The sequence below is a fragment of the Triticum urartu genome, chromosome 3 (assembly GCF_003073215.2).
Source record: "Triticum urartu cultivar G1812 chromosome 3, Tu2.1, whole genome shotgun sequence".
Taxonomy (NCBI): Eukaryota; Viridiplantae; Streptophyta; class Magnoliopsida; order Poales; family Poaceae; genus Triticum; species Triticum urartu.
Genome location: NC_053024.1, coordinates 673863809 through 673881104, shown reverse-complemented (window position 1 = coordinate 673881104; position 17296 = coordinate 673863809). Strand labels below are relative to the sequence as shown.

General features: G+C 46.1%; 2 protein-coding genes, 1 non-coding gene and 1 pseudogene across 4 annotated transcripts; all 4 read right to left on the bottom strand.

The window, feature by feature from the left end:
* Positions 1 to 1557: 1557 nt before the first annotated feature.
* On the bottom strand, positions 1558 to 4670 carry LOC125545857 (beta-glucosidase 3-like). Its single transcript, XM_048709904.1, has 9 exons — positions 4475 to 4670; positions 4296 to 4359; positions 3395 to 3453; positions 3190 to 3265; positions 3041 to 3112; positions 2712 to 2792; positions 2269 to 2567; positions 1872 to 1988; positions 1558 to 1743 (listed from the first exon to the last, which is right to left on the bottom strand). The coding sequence occupies exons 1-8, from the start codon at positions 4598 to 4600 to the stop codon at positions 1908 to 1910; spliced, it is 858 nt and encodes a 285-aa protein (XP_048565861.1). The 5' UTR covers positions 4601 to 4670; the 3' UTR covers positions 1558 to 1743; positions 1872 to 1907.
* A 326-nt stretch (positions 4671 to 4996) lies between these two features.
* Positions 4997 to 9299, bottom strand: LOC125545852 (annotated as a pseudogene).
* Positions 9300 to 10795: 1496 nt separating this feature from the next.
* LOC125549793 lies at positions 10796 to 10946 on the bottom strand. The gene has a single exon (XR_007301512.1). It is a non-coding gene; the product is annotated as a U4 spliceosomal RNA (small nuclear RNA).
* Positions 10947 to 11781: 835 nt separating this feature from the next.
* LOC125545853 (disease resistance protein RPM1-like) lies at positions 11782 to 16258 on the bottom strand. Of its 2 annotated transcripts, none has more exons than XM_048709896.1 (3): positions 15940 to 16258; positions 15657 to 15756; positions 11782 to 14804 (listed from the first exon to the last, which is right to left on the bottom strand). In XM_048709896.1, exon 3 carries the CDS (start codon positions 14797 to 14799, stop codon positions 12076 to 12078), a length of 2724 nt encoding a protein of 907 aa, XP_048565853.1. In that variant the 5' UTR covers positions 14800 to 14804; positions 15657 to 15756; positions 15940 to 16258; the 3' UTR covers positions 11782 to 12075. The 2 variants fall into 2 exon arrangements, with proteins under 2 accessions (XP_048565853.1, XP_048565854.1); XM_048709897.1 differs by having other exon boundaries at positions 16105 to 16256.
* Positions 16259 to 17296: the final 1038 nt, after the last annotated feature.

Sequence of the window (17296 nt, the reverse complement as noted above, 5' to 3'; positions counted from 1 at the left end):
AGTCTTTTCATACTAAGATTCGTGCAAAAAGCGCTGGACGGCAATGAAGACGTGTGGACGAGTTAGCTAACGCCCACATGTGTGGGCGTTAACATTTCCGTAACCAGATACCATCAGCCATCAGCACTCCGATGACTACTATGACTACCAACTCGGATCTCAAGACCGAGTCAATTCCCACCCACTCCATCGATCTGCATATATCACGTCTCCTCCATCAGCCCGTTTCCGCTTGTTTTACAAGGAATAGCCGTCCTTGATGGCCCTTGCTGCGGCGGCGCAGCCGCTGCTAGTACCCGACGACATCCTGGCATGCGTCCTCGGCCACCTCGCGCCGCGCAGCCTCGCCGCGTGCCGTTGCGTCTGCAAAAGCTGGCGCGCTGTCATCGACGACCGCCGCCTGCTGCGGGCAGACCTCCTCCCGCTCTCGCTCCATGGGATCTTCTTCATGGAGCAGCTCAATCCGACTCCCACGAAATTCTTCAGAAGTCCGTTGATACAGCGCAAGATCGCCGCCAGGCTTGACTACTTGGACACGGACTTCGCCGGTCATTTGTCTATCAAGGATCACTGTAACGGCCTTCTCTTGCTCTGGGATAAAGTCGTCGTTAATCCGGCGACACGGCAATGGGTGCGTCGGGATGGAGGACTTAGGCGTCGACATGTGCCTAGCTTTTGACCCCACCGTCTCGACGCACTATGAGGTGCTTCTCCTTCCTTACGTTCCTCGCATGCTTGAGCACGACAATGTTCGCCAAGGAATCGGCATGGCCGCCCTCTCCGTATGCAATACGTGTCTTCTCTTCAAGGACATGGCAATGGGAGGAGAAGTTGTTGGTCCAGAGAGGGGAGGCTGCTGGGACCATCGCCGACATGCAGTCAGATTGGCAGCCAGAGCATCGCTACACCGTCTACTGGCAAGGAGCGCTTTATGTCATTATGTGCATTGTCAAAATGACTATCATGCGGTATCCACTCACCACCTTAAACATGCATGCTCACTTAATTTTGGTTTTTGCTTTGCTGAAACTCATTGTATTATCTATCATAATATGTTCTCTTTTCCACTTGGTAATTGCAGCATAACCTTATCCCATGGAGAGTATGAAGTGATCAAATCGCCAACAGGCAGTAAAACCAAGCGTGCTGATCTTTATCTAGGGAAATCAAAGAAGGGGGTTTATTGCGCTTTAGTTCGTAATTGCAGGTCATACCGACTTCGGGTTTGGTTGCTTACCGAAGTATGTGGTAAAATGAAGTGGCGAGTGAAGATTGACATAAGCCTTTTGTCGGTGGTAGCAAAATTTTCTTGGATCTCCCGTGTTGAAAACTCTGGGCCGTGGATCTTGCATGAAGGGAATTGCAATAGAGATGGTGAAGAAGCACTAGTGGAAGATAAACTTGAATGGGACTTTGACAAGGCTACTGTTCTTGAGGGCGTAGATAATGCTGAAAGTGATTATATGCATGGAGATATTTATTTCCTTGGGTTCCATCCATACAAAGAAATTGCCTTCTTGTGGATATCAAGAACAAGAGTGGTTGCTTATCATTTGTGTACCTCAAATGTTCAAGACTTAGGCGAGTTACTTCTACAAAGTGTAGGAGATTCTTTTCCATACACACCATGTTGGGCAGCAGAGTTATAATGTCATACTAGGGTTACAAATGTACTAATCAGCCACGTCGGTTTTTGCAGGACCCACATGTCATAATCGTCTCAAATGGGCCAAAGCCACCAACCTGTGTTTTTTGCAAAAGATTAAGTTGAGAATTAGGGGTTTTTGTCCTAGATCTTCAGACCTATGTTTCTTGAAAACATAGCCCACAATGCAATTCGTATATATAGAAAAGTTAAATTATGTACTTACAACAATTTCTTTCACCCAGAATAATCCAGTGTTTCCCTATGGGCCTAGAGTACAGTTCGTCAAAGGATAGGTCCAATAGGAGTAAACATTTATGCCAACAACTCCCATTTGCACGGCCTACACCCAAGAATATTTTTGTTAGCATACAATATTGTTTCTAAAAAAATAGAAAATATAATATTATACAAACAAGTTGTAATCATGAAAACTCTGTAGTAAATTATGAAGTTAGCAAGTAGTACAACACAAGTACACCATTGTACTAAATCAGTCACTTATTTTGGGACAGAGGGAGTACTTTATTCTTGATTGGTTTGACAATACTAGTGTTTCTTAACTAATCTTAGATTACAATTTAAATCTGCCGGAAGACAAGAGTTGTTAATTTTGGGCACACTAACTTGATATTTTCTCTGTAAAGTCTAGTAGCAGATGCATGTGCCAATATCATGTTATGAGCTGCTATGTACGGTTCCACGGTCGAGTTCCCCGCGGTACATTTTGTTCGCCCAAAAGGATCAGAGCAACGCCCGGGTGGAAATGTTCCACTACCATACGAGTCGGCTGGGATGACATTAGGTTCGCTCATCGTAGTCCAGAAGGAAACCCTGTCTCCAAACTCTCTAAAGCATACATCTGCAAATGCCGTGAAATCCTCCCTGCATTTTGCAGTGCCACCTGTTACGAAATAGATAACTGAGAAAGTAGGGGTCATTCAATTATCTGCACATAATTTTGCATAGACGACCTCCATGATCTAAATTCTAGAAAAGGTTGATCAATTTCAGATTTTGAGAAATTTCATCACCACAATGGAAAAATTGCAGGATCTTACACAACTAGGGCTTAACCATCCTCCATATTCATCATCCAAAACTTGCGGGAAATCAAGATGGTAAAGCATCACATGGATTTGAATCCCTAAACAACAAGGACATTGGTTCAGATAGTGAAGAATAAAGGGACGAATATTTGTTGGACAACTATGGTAGATTTCCACAGCTTCTCATGTACTCCCTCTGCAACTTGATAGAAGAAGTTTTTTGACACTGTCATAGACTTTAAAAACGTCTTATAAAATGTTACGGAGGTAACAGTATATTGGTGAAAGATGAAATGGTTTGTCAGTACAATGGAATTTATAAGCTATTACTCATAAATAAGCTTACCATGTTTCACCAGCTCATTTATAAGGTTGTTGTAGTACTCTAACCCCTTTGGATTGACAGCTCCCCTCCCATCTGCAAGCCAAAGTTCAGTTATTATTGTCCGTGCAAATTTTATACAGCAATAGAGATATTGTGGAAAGCTTTTATACTTGGAATAAGCCTTGGCCAGGAGATGGAGAATCTGTAAGCCTCCAGGTTAGTGTCAGCCATGAGCTTGACATCATCCTGAAACTCGGATGATGCTGCCCAGTATTAATATAATCTGAAACAAACAACAATCGGACATTTTTTTCCCTTCCACAGAATGTTCAGGTTATCATCCATGTCGGCCATGTAAATTTTGACCGTGATTACCTTGTACTTGTGGTACCCGTCAGAAGCGACGTCCCCTGTGCTTTTGTCCGCCATTTTCCCTGTCTTTCGGAGGCAAACAGATTTTGTTTTGTTTTGAAAAGAGACCTTTTACGGTACATCAAAATAATATGAACCGTGCATTTCAAGTCATTCAATGGACTAGATCCACTAATACTACTAGGAAAAATCAGTAGTATATTTTGTTTAAGGGGTAAAATTGGAAGGCTAACAAAGTAAATACCAAAACTCTACACCGTTGAGAAATCCGTGTGTTTTCTTCTGGGTTTATCCTGCTCCCACGGGACTGCAGGGACCGGTCCGTCCTAATACTTTCCGGCGGATCCTTGCCGGACGGTATTTTTGCCAAGGAAATCACCATGCACAAAAGTTGATTGTTCAGTGTTCTGAGGCACTAGTACGTCGATGATTAGCTGATTGTTTTCCGGTGATCAAGCGGCAGCTGCGGCCGCCACACGCAAGCGAAGCAGGCACAGGCAGCGACGGCACCTCCTAGAGACCTGCAGCGACGAGGGCGCCACTGATCAGGACGCTGCAGCGGCGGCTCCGCGGCCTGGTGGTTGATCCGATGCTCGGCCGGCGACTTGAATCTCCCACTTAATGGCACGGAGGCTAGCTCCTCTGATCGATTGTTGGACATGCACGTTGATGACCGGCGATGGCAACGACTAAGCCTCAGGAGGATGGTCACCGACACCGCATGGGATTTTTCTAATTAAGAAAAAAAGACAAAACTACCCTGCTAATCAACGGCTGAGATGATTCAATACTACCCGGTTCCATAGGTAGTATGATGCACCGTAAAAAATCTCTTTGAAAACTGACAGACAGGCAGGGGTATTTGATCCACGAGATGCACAAAACCGACAAATTGGTTGATTACCAGCGTGAGTGAAGATGTCCCATATGCTTGGGCTCCTGCCATCCTCAGCTACAGCGCCCTCGTACTGCATTAAAAAACAGAGCAAATTAACCAGAGCAGGGAACTGAGGGCAAGAGAAACAGAGTGAAATTTGTAAGAGACCAACGCTAGCTGATAAAGCCAAACCAATATCCAGTTACCTGGTAGGCGGAGGTGGCGGCACCGAAGACGAAGTCCGGCGGGAAGTCGCTCCGCGTGAAGCCGAGAGCAGGGGGCGTGCCATGGGCGGTGAGGAGCAGGAGGAGCAAGAGGGAGAAGAAGGCCATGGCAGCGGCCTGTACTGATCATATGTGCTTTTGTGGCCATGATATACATTACGGTTAGCTTATAGGACGACGTCGCTCATCCTGCCTGCTCAAACGGTTCCACCGCCCGGTCCCCGACTCTCATTACTTTTTTTGAGCGCAACGAGTGAACAAACCACGTGTGTCCATCAACTCCCAATCGTGCAACCAGATGGGCGAGACAAGGACGGGTGGTGTGATGATCTGCTGCTTACAAGTGTATAATAATCTTACATGCTCATCGGCAGTGTACCTAAGATATCTGGACGCTGAAAAGATAATGTAATCACGTCTCAATCGAGGATGCGACTTTTCCAGAACGAGAACCAGGATGCGGTAGAAACATAGATTGAGCGGTATCTAAAACTACAAACAAGGTAAACAAGTTCTACAACATTATTTTCTCACATGTTCCATACAACTGTTTCCTGAAACCAATATTACAGCATGCAACTGAAACAACGTAAAAGGTACAGGGTCTCCTGAAGGCAGCAAACACGATATTTTAAGAACAGAAATCGTAAGATGATACACAAGTACAAGACTCGCAAATGATGTCTTAATAATTACGTATAACATACGAGAATGATTAAGAATGATCTTAGACGCCGTGGTTGCTTGCGCCATACCAGAATGCCACTGCAGAAACCCACATTCAGACACGAAGCTCCTGAACATGCACCATCTTCTGCTGCATTCCGTTCTTGTCCCACTGAGTTTTGAAGCCCCCGTGCAAGCCCAGCAGCCAGAGCTTCTTCAGGGAACCAAGGGATTCAATGCCCTGAGGGACCTTATCCAGCTTCGTCAATGACACAACATACAAACCTTCGATGCATGGAAGGGCGCCATCGATGATCTTTAGCTCGTTGACATTATGCATGTGCTTTAGCGTAAGGCTCTTCAGGTGAGGAAAGGAGTCTGCAGAAAGAACCAAAATGTTTGCACTGCGCATGTTGTTGAGTCGCAGATATGTGAGGTTTGGCAAGTGTGGTGCAAGCATCCCTAGTGGATCCTCGTCTTCCCAAAGGTGACACCAGCTTAGAGCTAGATACTTGAGATTTTCTCCATGGCTGCGGAATATCGGGCAGTCCAGCGTTCCCTTGGCCCATTTCCCTCTGATGATCAGCTTGTGGAGATGTGTGGACATTGGCTGGAGGGACTCGAAACAAAGTGCCTCGTTCTCATCTCTTCCAGCAAGAAGCAGGCTGGAAAGAAGCGGCATATTTGACAGGGCAGCAAAAATATTTGCACATTCAGCAGAACTTATGTTGTCAGTCCACAGAGTTCGCAGTTGCACCATTCTCTCCAGCTGCTCAGCCAAGTCTTTGTTGGCTTGGATGGTCTCAAGAGTCTGCAGCCCCTCGATGTTGGGCAGTTCTTTTGGTGCTTGGATTCCGACAAAGTATCGAAACTCCGTCTGCTTCTCATCAGCATATCTATCAGCTAAGAGGTGCCGTAGATTCTTGATCTTAGCAATCCCTCTTGGTAGGGTCTCTATGTTAGTTTGCTTGATGTCCAGAGTTTGCAGGTTCGATAGTTTCTCAACAGAGTCCGGGAGTGACCTCACCTTGGTGCGGCGTAAGCCAATGTAACGTAAATTGAAGAGTGTACCTATCCATGCCGGCACTTCAGTGATTTCAGAGTCTTGTAGCTCGAGGACAGTCAGGTAGCTGGATTCTGACGAAACTGAGAACGGCATGGCAGGCATGGATGAAATTGCTCCTACTGACACTAGAGTTCGAAGACGGGGAAGCTTAATTTTCAGTGCAGTATTGCCTTTCCATCCGCATGATGATAGACGACGATCATCCTTATTCATATGTATCAATGTGGCATAATCATTTGCACATACAAACTGCTCCTCGCTTGCAACACAAAGAGCCAGGTCTCGCACGATATCATGCATCGTACAGGTGCTCACCCTTCCCAGTTCATCTGTCTCCTTGACTTCAAGCATATTGCGGTATATCAGTTCCGTCAGGTTTCCCTCGGCCACCTCCTCCGGGGTGCTATTTCCTTTGCTACACACAAAGCCTTCTGCAACCCACAGCCTCACAAGGCTCTCACGTGTCATTGGGTAGTCTTCCGGGAAGAGGCTGCAATACAAAAGGCAGTTTCTGAGGTCTCCAGATAGGTCATGGTAGCTCAGATTTAAAACTGCCCGGAGATGATCATTCTTCGACAGCTCAGTTGAGAGTTGATTGCGTATCTGCTCCCAAGAGTATTGTGTTTGTGGCCTCAGACAAAACACCACCTATTGATAGAATTTCTAGTGGTAGACCCTGACACCTATCAACTATAGACCTAGCAGTTTTCATGAGATGATTGGGACATTCATACTCATGGTCCTTCTTGATATAAAAGACCCTCCTGCAGAAGAGTTCGAATGCGTGAGCATTCCCCAAAGGCTTGAGATCGATACGGCGTGTCAAGTGAGCAACAGCAGCAACATGATTGTTCCGTGTTGTGATGATGATGCGACTTGCATGAGAATTCTGGAATGCATCTCGCATTTGAGAGTACACCTCCTTGTTCCAGACATCATCCAATACAATTAAACATTTCCTATCTTTAAGCTTTCGCTTTATTTCTTCCTTCAAGTCATGCACATCCATCCTGTCAATGTTAGGTGATGATGGTTGTTCGGTAACCTTCTCGAGTAACTTCCTCAACAGAGCATCCAAAGTGTAGGTCTGAGACACAACCATCCACGCACTAGTTTGGAAGTTGACCTTTTCACGTTCATACACATTTTTGTGACGAGGGTTGTTTTTCCCAACCCACCCATACCCGACACCGTTATCACCGTAGTCTCCATCTCATCCGAGTACAACCATTCAGTCATCATTCGCCTGTTATCTTCAATTCCAATAAGATCTTCATCTTTCACAAGTTCAGGGAAGCTATCTTGGGACCGTTGTCTTTCCATCTCAGTGCGTGGGTCATGAACAAGCTGGGATGGTTGCAGCCATTGCTCCTTGAGTTCAATAACTTGCTTTATCTCCTTCTCTATCTTGACTACCTAATCGGCAATTTGACTGAAAACCCGGACATAATGTGATCCTTTGAGGCACTTCTTCAGAAACCCTTTTTCCACATGAAGAGAGTGATATGAGTATTTGTCCATCACATCCTCAACATGGTAGGCCAACTTCCTCACCTCCCCAATCCAACCCTTTACGACTTTGTCGGCGAGGTACGGCGTGCCTATCTGCTGTATGACGTTCTTCATTGTATTTAATTGCTTCGCTATTCCCTCAATCTTGTCATCCAGATCAATCAGATTACTAACTTTTTCTGACAGCTTGGCCAGCAAAGCCTTGGTAGCTTCATCAGCTAAGACATTCCTAATCTTTCCGAGAGCAACGAGCGCCGCCTCCGCCATTTGTGCTGAACAAAATAAACATAGATCAATGTGTTAAATGGGGCAATAACCAATTTCATCCAAGAAAATTAAGTCGAGCGTTAGCTTGCATGAACAGAGAGAAACTTTCTCCAATGGTTGTTTTACTTCCACTAGTTTTCAAACTGAAAATTTATAGGTTTGTTGACACTTACTCCACTGGTTTCGTGCATGGATGGAATGAGTAGGTCTGTCGATATTTAAGATTTTTTTTTATTAATGTATCATGGGAGAAGATACCTGGTGTCAATGTACCAGTACTAGATAAATATGTATAATCATCACTTTTTGTCGTCTGACACTGAGATAATCAGACAAAAGTACTAACAGGGTCCGTGATGACCAAAGAGATATAGAGTTTTGCTCATGGGCCTGATAAACCGTAGCATGAACGAAGGAAAGATTTAAGACATGTCAATACATAGTACTAGAGAATTACACGCACGTTTGCATAATAATTATACAACAAGAGTGCTAATTACTCCCTCCGTCCAAAAAAACTTGTCCCAACCTTGTTTCTCAAATGGATGTATCTAGCACTAACTTCGTGCTAGATACATCCAATTAAGGGACAAGCTTTTTCGGACGGATGGAGTACATGGTATGTGGTTTCTGGGAAGGTAGTTGGTTGTTCAACATGCGATTTTAGTTGTGTTGGGAAACTTGCAAGCTGTGAATGAACTAATCTGACATGGTGCATATTCAGTCAAAATCATTACCTGGTGACAAAGCAACTGTTCAGTCAGTCAAGCAGGATAACTTTGAGGGCCGAGCAGCGTGCGCAACTGACAGGAAAGATTGACCACGGGTTGGCGATTTGGCATCAACAACCACGGGGGACACAGCTCTCATCCAAAGATGAAACTTGAGAATCACATCAGAGTCGGCCGGAGGCGAGGCCTGTCCGGTCCGTCCTGGCAGTTGGTTGACTCTGCGGCATGGAAGAAGAGGGGGTGAGTATTTATTTATGCTCAGGAGCAGAAATGAAATCAGAACGGCATGTCACCCTGATACGGGGACTCGATTTGCCATTTCCACGCGACAACCTAGGTCCGGCTGCCAGATCCAGAAGCACAAAGTGCGGCCTCCTCCGCCGCGCCGGCGCAGTCCGACGAGCAAGCCCGGGCGGCCAGAGAGAGACGCACGCCTCCCAGCAGAGACGGAATCTAAGCTAAGATAAGGAAGAGCGTGTGTGCAATGGAGCTCCGTGGTGTGAGGAGGAGGAGAAGGAGGAGACCTTGACTCGCTGCAGGTCCGTGGCTTTGTTTCTCTCCGAAGGCACCTTGGGGAAGTCAAGTCTTTGGTTATTGTCCTGTCTTCCTTTTTTATATTTTGATTGTTTTTATAAGTTTGAGAAAACCTTCTTCCTGCTTCTGCCTTCAAATATTCCCGGAAATTATATGGTAGGTACACTCCTATCCTACTGGCGGCCCAGTGCACAAGAAACCGTGACGCATTATGGAGACGTCAACAAGTTATCGGCTTGGTTGTTGGCAAAGCACGCTCTGATTTCAAACTCCGCCGACTAATTATTCTTGCAAAAAACATTAGGATCTATTATAAAGTTTATCAGAAGTATAAAGCACTTCAAATATAATAATAGAAAAGTACATTGATATTTCTGGATCACCTTCCGCTGACGCGCCTCAGTGGCCCTCTCATACCGAAGCTGGACTGACCATGTCAATGACAGACAGAAAGCTTTTATGCATGTGGCCCTAGGACCAGCGCCCCGGAGCCACAGGCATCGTCGTTGAATCCTTGAATCGATCTGAAGAACCTGACTACAAATCTTGCCATCATGTACCCATGACGAGTAACCCTAACCCCCGAGGAGCTGGCATAAATCCACACCGGAGCTCCGTCTAATCTGACCCGACGAACGAACTTGAGGAAGATCGGAGCCCGAGGACTGACTCGAAGAATAAGAGACACCATATGTTCAAGTGTCAAGGGCTAAAACAATAACCTATCTAGTAGCAGAGAAGAGGCGAACCCACATGATCAACGATGGAGAGAGGAAAGGAAGGCTTTTCCCTAGCTACCCGGGAAAGAAAGACGTGTTGCTTACCATATTCTCTCATTTGCGTATACCCGGCTCTAATATTGACTAATTTCAATGTATAAACTTACAGAGTACATACCCGTCAGAAGCGAACAGATTTTTGTTTTGTTTTGAAAACTGACAGAAACCGACAAGTTGGTTGATTACCAGCGTGAGTGAAGGTGTCCCAGATCAGATGCCTGGGCTCCTGCCATCCTCCGCGACAGCGCCCTCGTACTGCATTAAGGGCAAGAGAAACAGAGGGAAATTTGTAAGAGACCAATGCTGGCTGATAAAGCCAAACCAATATCCAGTTACTACCTGGTACGCGGAGGTGGCGGCGCCGAAGACGAAGTCGCTCCGCGTGAAGCCAAGAAGGGGGGACACGCCATGGGTGGCGAGAAGGAGGAGGAGCAAGAGGGAGAAGAAGGCCATGGCAGTGGCCTGTATTGATGATATGTGCTTTCTCATCCGGCGTGCTCAAACAGTTCCTAAAACATAAGTATATTTCGGTGGTCAGGCTTTGCATTTGTGCCACTGATGTTAACACAGATCCGCGGCAGCTTCATCTGTAGTATACATTTGTGCATTTTTGTAGTACTAGCTTACATTTATGTACCAACGGCAGCATCAATCGTGATGTCAAGTCATTGAAAATGAACTATTACTGTGCTACTAGGGCCAATGGAGCTAAAAAAACTGAACAAATACTTTCATCGTTGGATTTGTGGGCTTTGCCCTCCCCGAAGGGAAGGAGCCCTTTCAGAAATTCTCAATGTCCCCGGAGGGCCAAAGAGGGGGTTTGGAAATAGTTTTCAACCAGCAATTGACGCGCCTCGGTATAACCTCACTAGCTGCGTCATTGCCCCAAGCGCAAAGATGCCTCTAACCGCTCGCCCGCTGTCCCATCTTATACCCGGCCACCCCTCACACTCTTCCCTCCACAGCCGATGTGGTACAAAACAAACCCACTCGATGAATTAGGGGCGGGGCAGCAATCCTTGCTGGGCTGTGCCTCCCACGGCCCACAAAATCCAGGGAGCCCAACAGCCAGGTGATCTCCTCCTGTGTGCGTGCCCCTCAGAAAAAATAACTCTCCTCTGCGCTGCACTTCTCTGCTTCTTTCTTCTTCCTCCTCCTGCAAGCCAACCTACGCCTGCTCCTGCTACCCTCTCTATGCTCGGCGAACCCGAGAAAAGTGCCCGCCTCTGGGGTGAAGACGAGGTCGCAGATGACCCCTCGAAACGGTGCGGCTGCCCCCCGGCCAAGGCTGTGCCGGAGACGCGGAAGAAGGAGACCCTCGGCGACCTCCATGTGATACTTGATGAAATGCCCATCATGGTGTTCCCGCTATACACGAAATGAATTGTGTACGTGCAGCTGTGCAGGAAACGGAAAGCCAGCAGCATTTTCTGACGGTAGTACCGAACCTATTCAAACAGTACAGATCAGTAAAGCCGTACAGATACAAACTCCAGCAGCGGCCTAAAGAAGAATCAAAACTACTGTTACTAAAACACAACATTTTCTTCACACAATAAACACTGCAGTTGTTGAGCTCCTTGCTCCTACCAAATCCCGCCTCTCGGACTCTCAACTCAAGCAGGGGCTTCACTTGGACATGGAAATCATTCTTGATCGAGGATGCGCCTCTTCGAGAACGACAACCAGGATGCAGTAGAAACATAGATCGGGCGGTATCTACTGACAACAAGGTAAACAAATTTTACAACACTGTTACAACAAGGTAAACAAATTTTACAACACTGTTTTCTCACATGTTCGACACAACTGTTTCCTGAAATCAGTTTTACAAAATGAAACTGCAATAATACAAAAAAAGTACAGGGCCTCCTGAAGGCAATGAACACCGACATTGTCAGAACAGAAACCGTATCACGATATGGAAGTACAAGACTCGCAAATGATGTCTGAATAATTATAACATGCCAGAATTATTAAATCAAGAATGACGTGGATGTCAGTGCAGAAAGAACCACTATGCCGCATTCAAACACGAACCTCTGGAACGCGCGTCATCTTCTGGTGCATTCCGTTCATGTCCCACTGAGTTTTGAAGTCCCTGTGCAAGCGCAGCAGCCAAAGCTTCTTCAGGGAACCAAGGGATTCGATGCCTTGAGGGACCTTGCCAAGCTTCGACAACGAAACGACATACAGACCATCAATGCATGGAAGGGCGCCATCCATGATCTTTAGCTCGTTCACATGAGGCATGTCCTTTAACACAAGCGTCTTCAGCAGAGGAAAGGAATCTGCAGAAAGAACCAAGACATTTGCGCTGCGCATGTTGTTAAGTCTCAGATATGTGAGGTTCCGCAGGTGTGGTGCAAGCATCCCTAGTGGATCTTCATCTTCCCCAAGGTGGCACCAGCTTAGTGCTAGATACTTGAGATTTTCCCCATGGCTACGGAATATTGGGCAGTCCAATGTTCCCTTTGCCCATTTCCCTCTGATGATCAACTTGTGGAGATGTGTAGACCTTGGCTTGAGAGCCTCGAAACAAAGTGCCTCATTCTCATCCTTCCCGGAAAGAAGCAAGCTGGAAAGATGTTTCATATTTGACAGGGTGTCGAAAATATTTGCGCAATCAGCGGAACTTATGTTGTCAATCCACAGAGTTCTAAGTTGCATCATTGTCTTCAGCTGCTCGGCCAAGTCCTTGCTGGCTTGGATGGTCTCAAGAGTCTGCAGCTCTTCAATACTGGACAGTTCTTTAGGTGCTTGAACTCCGATGAAGTACCGAAACTCCGTCTGCTTCTCATCAGCAAATCTATCAGCAAATAGGTGCCGTAGATTCTTGAGCTTCACAATCCCACTTGGCAGTTTCTCTATTTTAGTTTGCTTGATGTCCAGAGTTTGCAGGTTAGATAGTTTCTCAACAGAGCCCGGGAGTGACCTGACCTTAGTGCGGCGCAAGCCAATGTAACGTAAATTGAAGAGTGTCCCTATCAATGCTGGTACTTCAGTGATTTCAGAGTCTTGTAGCTCGAGGACAGTCAGATAGCTGGATTTCGACAAAACTGAGGATAGCATGGCAGGTGTTGCTCCTAGCGACACTAGAGTTCGAAGACGTGGAAGTTCAAGTTTCCGTGCAGTATTCTCTTTCCATCCACATGATGACAGACGACGAGCATCCATATCCATCTGTTGAATTGTGCCATAGTCGTTTGTGGATACAAACCGCTCCTCCCTTGCAATACAAAGAGCCAGCTCACGCACAATATCATGCATCGTACAGGTGTTCACCCTTCCCAGTTCATCTCTATCCATGACTTCAAGCATATTGCGGTGGATCAGTTTTCTTAGGTTTTCCTCGGCCACCTCCTCTGGGGTGCTATTTCCTTTTCTCAACACAAAGCCTTCTGCAACCCAGAGCCTCACAAGAGTCTCACGTGACATTGGGTAGTCTTTCGAGAATAAGCTACAGTACAAGAAGCAGTTTCTGAGGTCTCCAGACAGGTCATGGTAGCTCAGATTTAAAACTGCCTTGACATGATCATTGTTCGACAGCTCAGTTGGAAGCTGATTGTATAATTGCTCCCAATCATATTGTGTTTGTGGCCTTGAAGACAAGAGGCCGCCAATCGATAAAATTGCTAGTGGCAGTCCCCGACACCTATGAACTATAGATTTAGCAGTTTCCAAAAGATAATCAGGACACTGCTGGTCCTTTTTGCTATAAAAGACCCTTCTGCAGAAGAGTTCAAATGCGTCATTGTCCCCCAAAGGCTTGAGATCGATACGACGTGACGAGTGAGCAACAGCAGCAACATGGTTATTCCGCGTTGTGATGATGATGCGGCTTTCACGAGAATTCTGGAGTGCATCTCGCAGTTGATAGTACACGTCCTGGTTCCAGACATCATCCAAGACGAACAAACATTTCCTATCTTGAAGTGTTCGTTTTATTTCTTCCTTCAAGTCATACACATCCATCCGGTCAATGTTAGATGATGCTGGTTGTTCAGTGTAACCAACCTTCCTGAGTAACTTCCTCAACAGAGCTTCAACGGTGTAGGTCTGAGACACAACCACCCAAGCATGAGCTTGGAAGTTGGCCTTTTCACGTTCATACACATTTGTGACGAGGGTTGTTTTTCCCAAGCCACCCATACCTGACACCGTTATCACCCTACCGTCCATCTCATCCGAGTACAGCCATTCAGTCAGCATTCTCCTGTTCTCTTCAATTCCAATCAGATCTTCATCTTTCACAAGTTCAGGGAAGCGATCTTGGGACCGTTGTCTTTCCATCTCACTAAGCGGGTCATGAACATACTGGGGTGGTTGCGACCACCCCTTGAGCTCGATAACTTGCTTGATGTCCTTCTCTATCTTGACTACCTCATCAGTAATTTGGCTGAAAACCAGGAGATAATGTGATCCTCTGAGGAAATGCTTCTTCAGAAAACCTTCTTCCGCCATTTGAAGAGAGTGATATGAGTATTTGTCCAGTACATCCTCAACGCGGTAGGCCAACTTCCTCACCTCCCCAATCCAACCCTTCATGAATTCATTGGTGAGGTACATTGTGCCAATCTCCCGTATGACGTTGTTCATGGCTTTTAACTGGATCTCTATCTGCTGAATCTTGTCATTCAGATCAATCAGGTTACCAACTTTTGCTAATACCTTGGCCACCAAGGCCTTGGCAACCTCATCAGCTAAAACATCCCCAATCTTTCCAAGAGCAAGGAGCACAGCCTCCGCCATTTGTGCTGAATAAAATAAACATAGATCACGTGTTAAATGGGACGATAACCGGTTTCATTCCAAAAATATTAGGTCGCAAGCTAGCTCATATATATGTTCAGAGAGAAAATTTCTGTAATGCTTGATTTATTTCCACTAATTTTCCAACTCAAAATTTCTAGCGTTGTTGACACTTAACTCCACTGGTTTCATGCATGGATGGAATGTGTAGTTCTGTTGATATTTAATGACACTGAGATAATCTGATAGAACTACTAATTGGGTCCGTATATTACATATAAGGAAAAAGATATAGTGCTGTGCTCATGGGCCTGGTAAATGGCATTATGAACGAAGGAAAATTTAACTCATGTTAATACATAATACAGAACTAAACGCAGTACATTTGCGTGACTTACTTAATCGCTTAAATATGGTTGTGTCCGCTATGGAACTTTAATGCTTATGATGGAATAAATAGCTGCAATTGTTACAGAAGTCAGCAAAATTGAAATGTTCTTCCATGAAGGAGGGAATACTAAATACACCCCCAGAAGAGAACACCTTAAAGGGACATGCTACAAAGATGTCGAACCTCATATGCCGGTACAGAAAAATTAAAACTTTGATATGCCCCTAAGCCAACATGTGACAGGCATTGCGTGCAACCCCATATGTCAATATGTCATATGGCCACGGCGACACTGGTGTCTAACTTTGCAGCCGAACACGAGGATTAAACCTGGTACGGGAAGACGTGTTCGTGGAGTTTCTCGTTCTTCCGACATGTGGTTTTGGTTGTGTTGTGAAAATCACATTGCAAGCTGTGAACGAACTAATATGACTTGATACATATTTTCAAAGAGAAAAATCGGTACCTAATTGAGGACGAAACTAGTAATCGGGCCAAGCAGGATAGCTTGAAAGCCGCCCTCACATGCCGATGATTCACATCACAGTTTGCCGGAGGCTTGGGTCCTGCAGCATCAAAGAAGGGATGACGAATGAGTATATCTGCAGTCAAGACAGGTTAGGAGCAGAATTGGAGGGGGGGGGGGGGGGTGGAATGGGGGGGGGGGACTGCTGAAAGGCGGGCAAGAATGGGATCAAATCAGAAGCCCATATCACAGTCTGATAATAAGGGGATTAGATTCGCCATACCTAGGTCCGGCTGCCAGATCCGGAAGCAGAGAGTGCGGCCTGGGCCGCCGGCGCAGTCCGGCGAGCAAGAACGGGCGGCCAGAGAGAGGGAGAGGGAGACCTCCGGGCAGAGCGCGGAATGAAAGCAGGACGAAGAAGAGGATCTAAGGAAGAGCGTGTGTGCACCTGCCTGTCGGTCACAATGGAGGTCGCTGGCGGGAGGAGGAGGAGACCTTGACTTTGAGGATGATGCAGCGGACTAGCTGCAGGTCCGCAGCTGAGCTGTGCTTCTTCTCTGAAGGCACCTTCCTCTCGGAAAATATCTTTGTTTTTTGGGCATCTGTTGCCCCTTCTTCCTCCTGTTGCCTTCAAAAGATTCCGAGGAATTATTGTATGGCCTGCTAGTAGTGCGCAAGACATCATGTCACATCATGCAGACACAAATGCATTAGTGTTACTATTCATCATCCAGGTGCAAAATAAGTTATTTTTCATCCGAGGTAAACTTATGATCATTTCATAAATAAATTACATTTGAAATACAAATATTCATATTCATGTTGATTTACTGCATAAAATTTGGCATAACAAAAAAATATAGGTCAAAAATTGTATTTTATGTACATTTTACACTATATTTTTACATTTGTAATATTACGTAACATAAAAAAATTATGACGATTATAGGTTTTCTTACGTTCTCTTTTTATGTCTAAAATAAGACAAAATTTACGAAACGTAAAATTACGGTGTATAGATGTTAAAATAGAGGTGGGTGAAGAATAAATATTCCTCACCCAAGGTGACGAATAGTCAATCCCTCAGCGCATTACTTTTTTTGGATGCTCATCAGCACGTTACTGGGTTGTTGACAAAGCACACTCTGCTTTCATGGAGAGAAAAACACAACGCAATCAGCTACTCTCTCCGTCCCATAATATAATAGCGTTTTTGACACTACTGTAGTGGGAGTACCAATCAGCCGTCGACGCCTGTCCATAGGGGTTGTGGGTGAGCAGGGGTCGTAGCTGCCGGGCTAGATTTGGGCTCCACAGGCTGGCGTCTCGGATGGTGTCGTCCTCAAGACGAGCAGGGCACGGTGAGGCGTACTAGGATGGCGCAGTGATGCGCGCCCGCGCCGCGGAGGCGATGAGGGCACAAGGTGCAGGCGGTCGGCTCCGTTTTGGGCTCCTGCGGGGTGTGGCCCCGGGGGGAGGGGGTTGGCGGCTTGGTGTGCGGGCACTGGTCAGCATGGAGAATCCGTCGGCGTTGTTGCCTAGCATGGGCACAATGCGTCGCGGTTGTAGGCGAGCGGCCCAAACCTGAGCTCGCGCAAACCTAAAGATGGCGGGGTGCTGGCTGCAGGAAGTTCTATCCT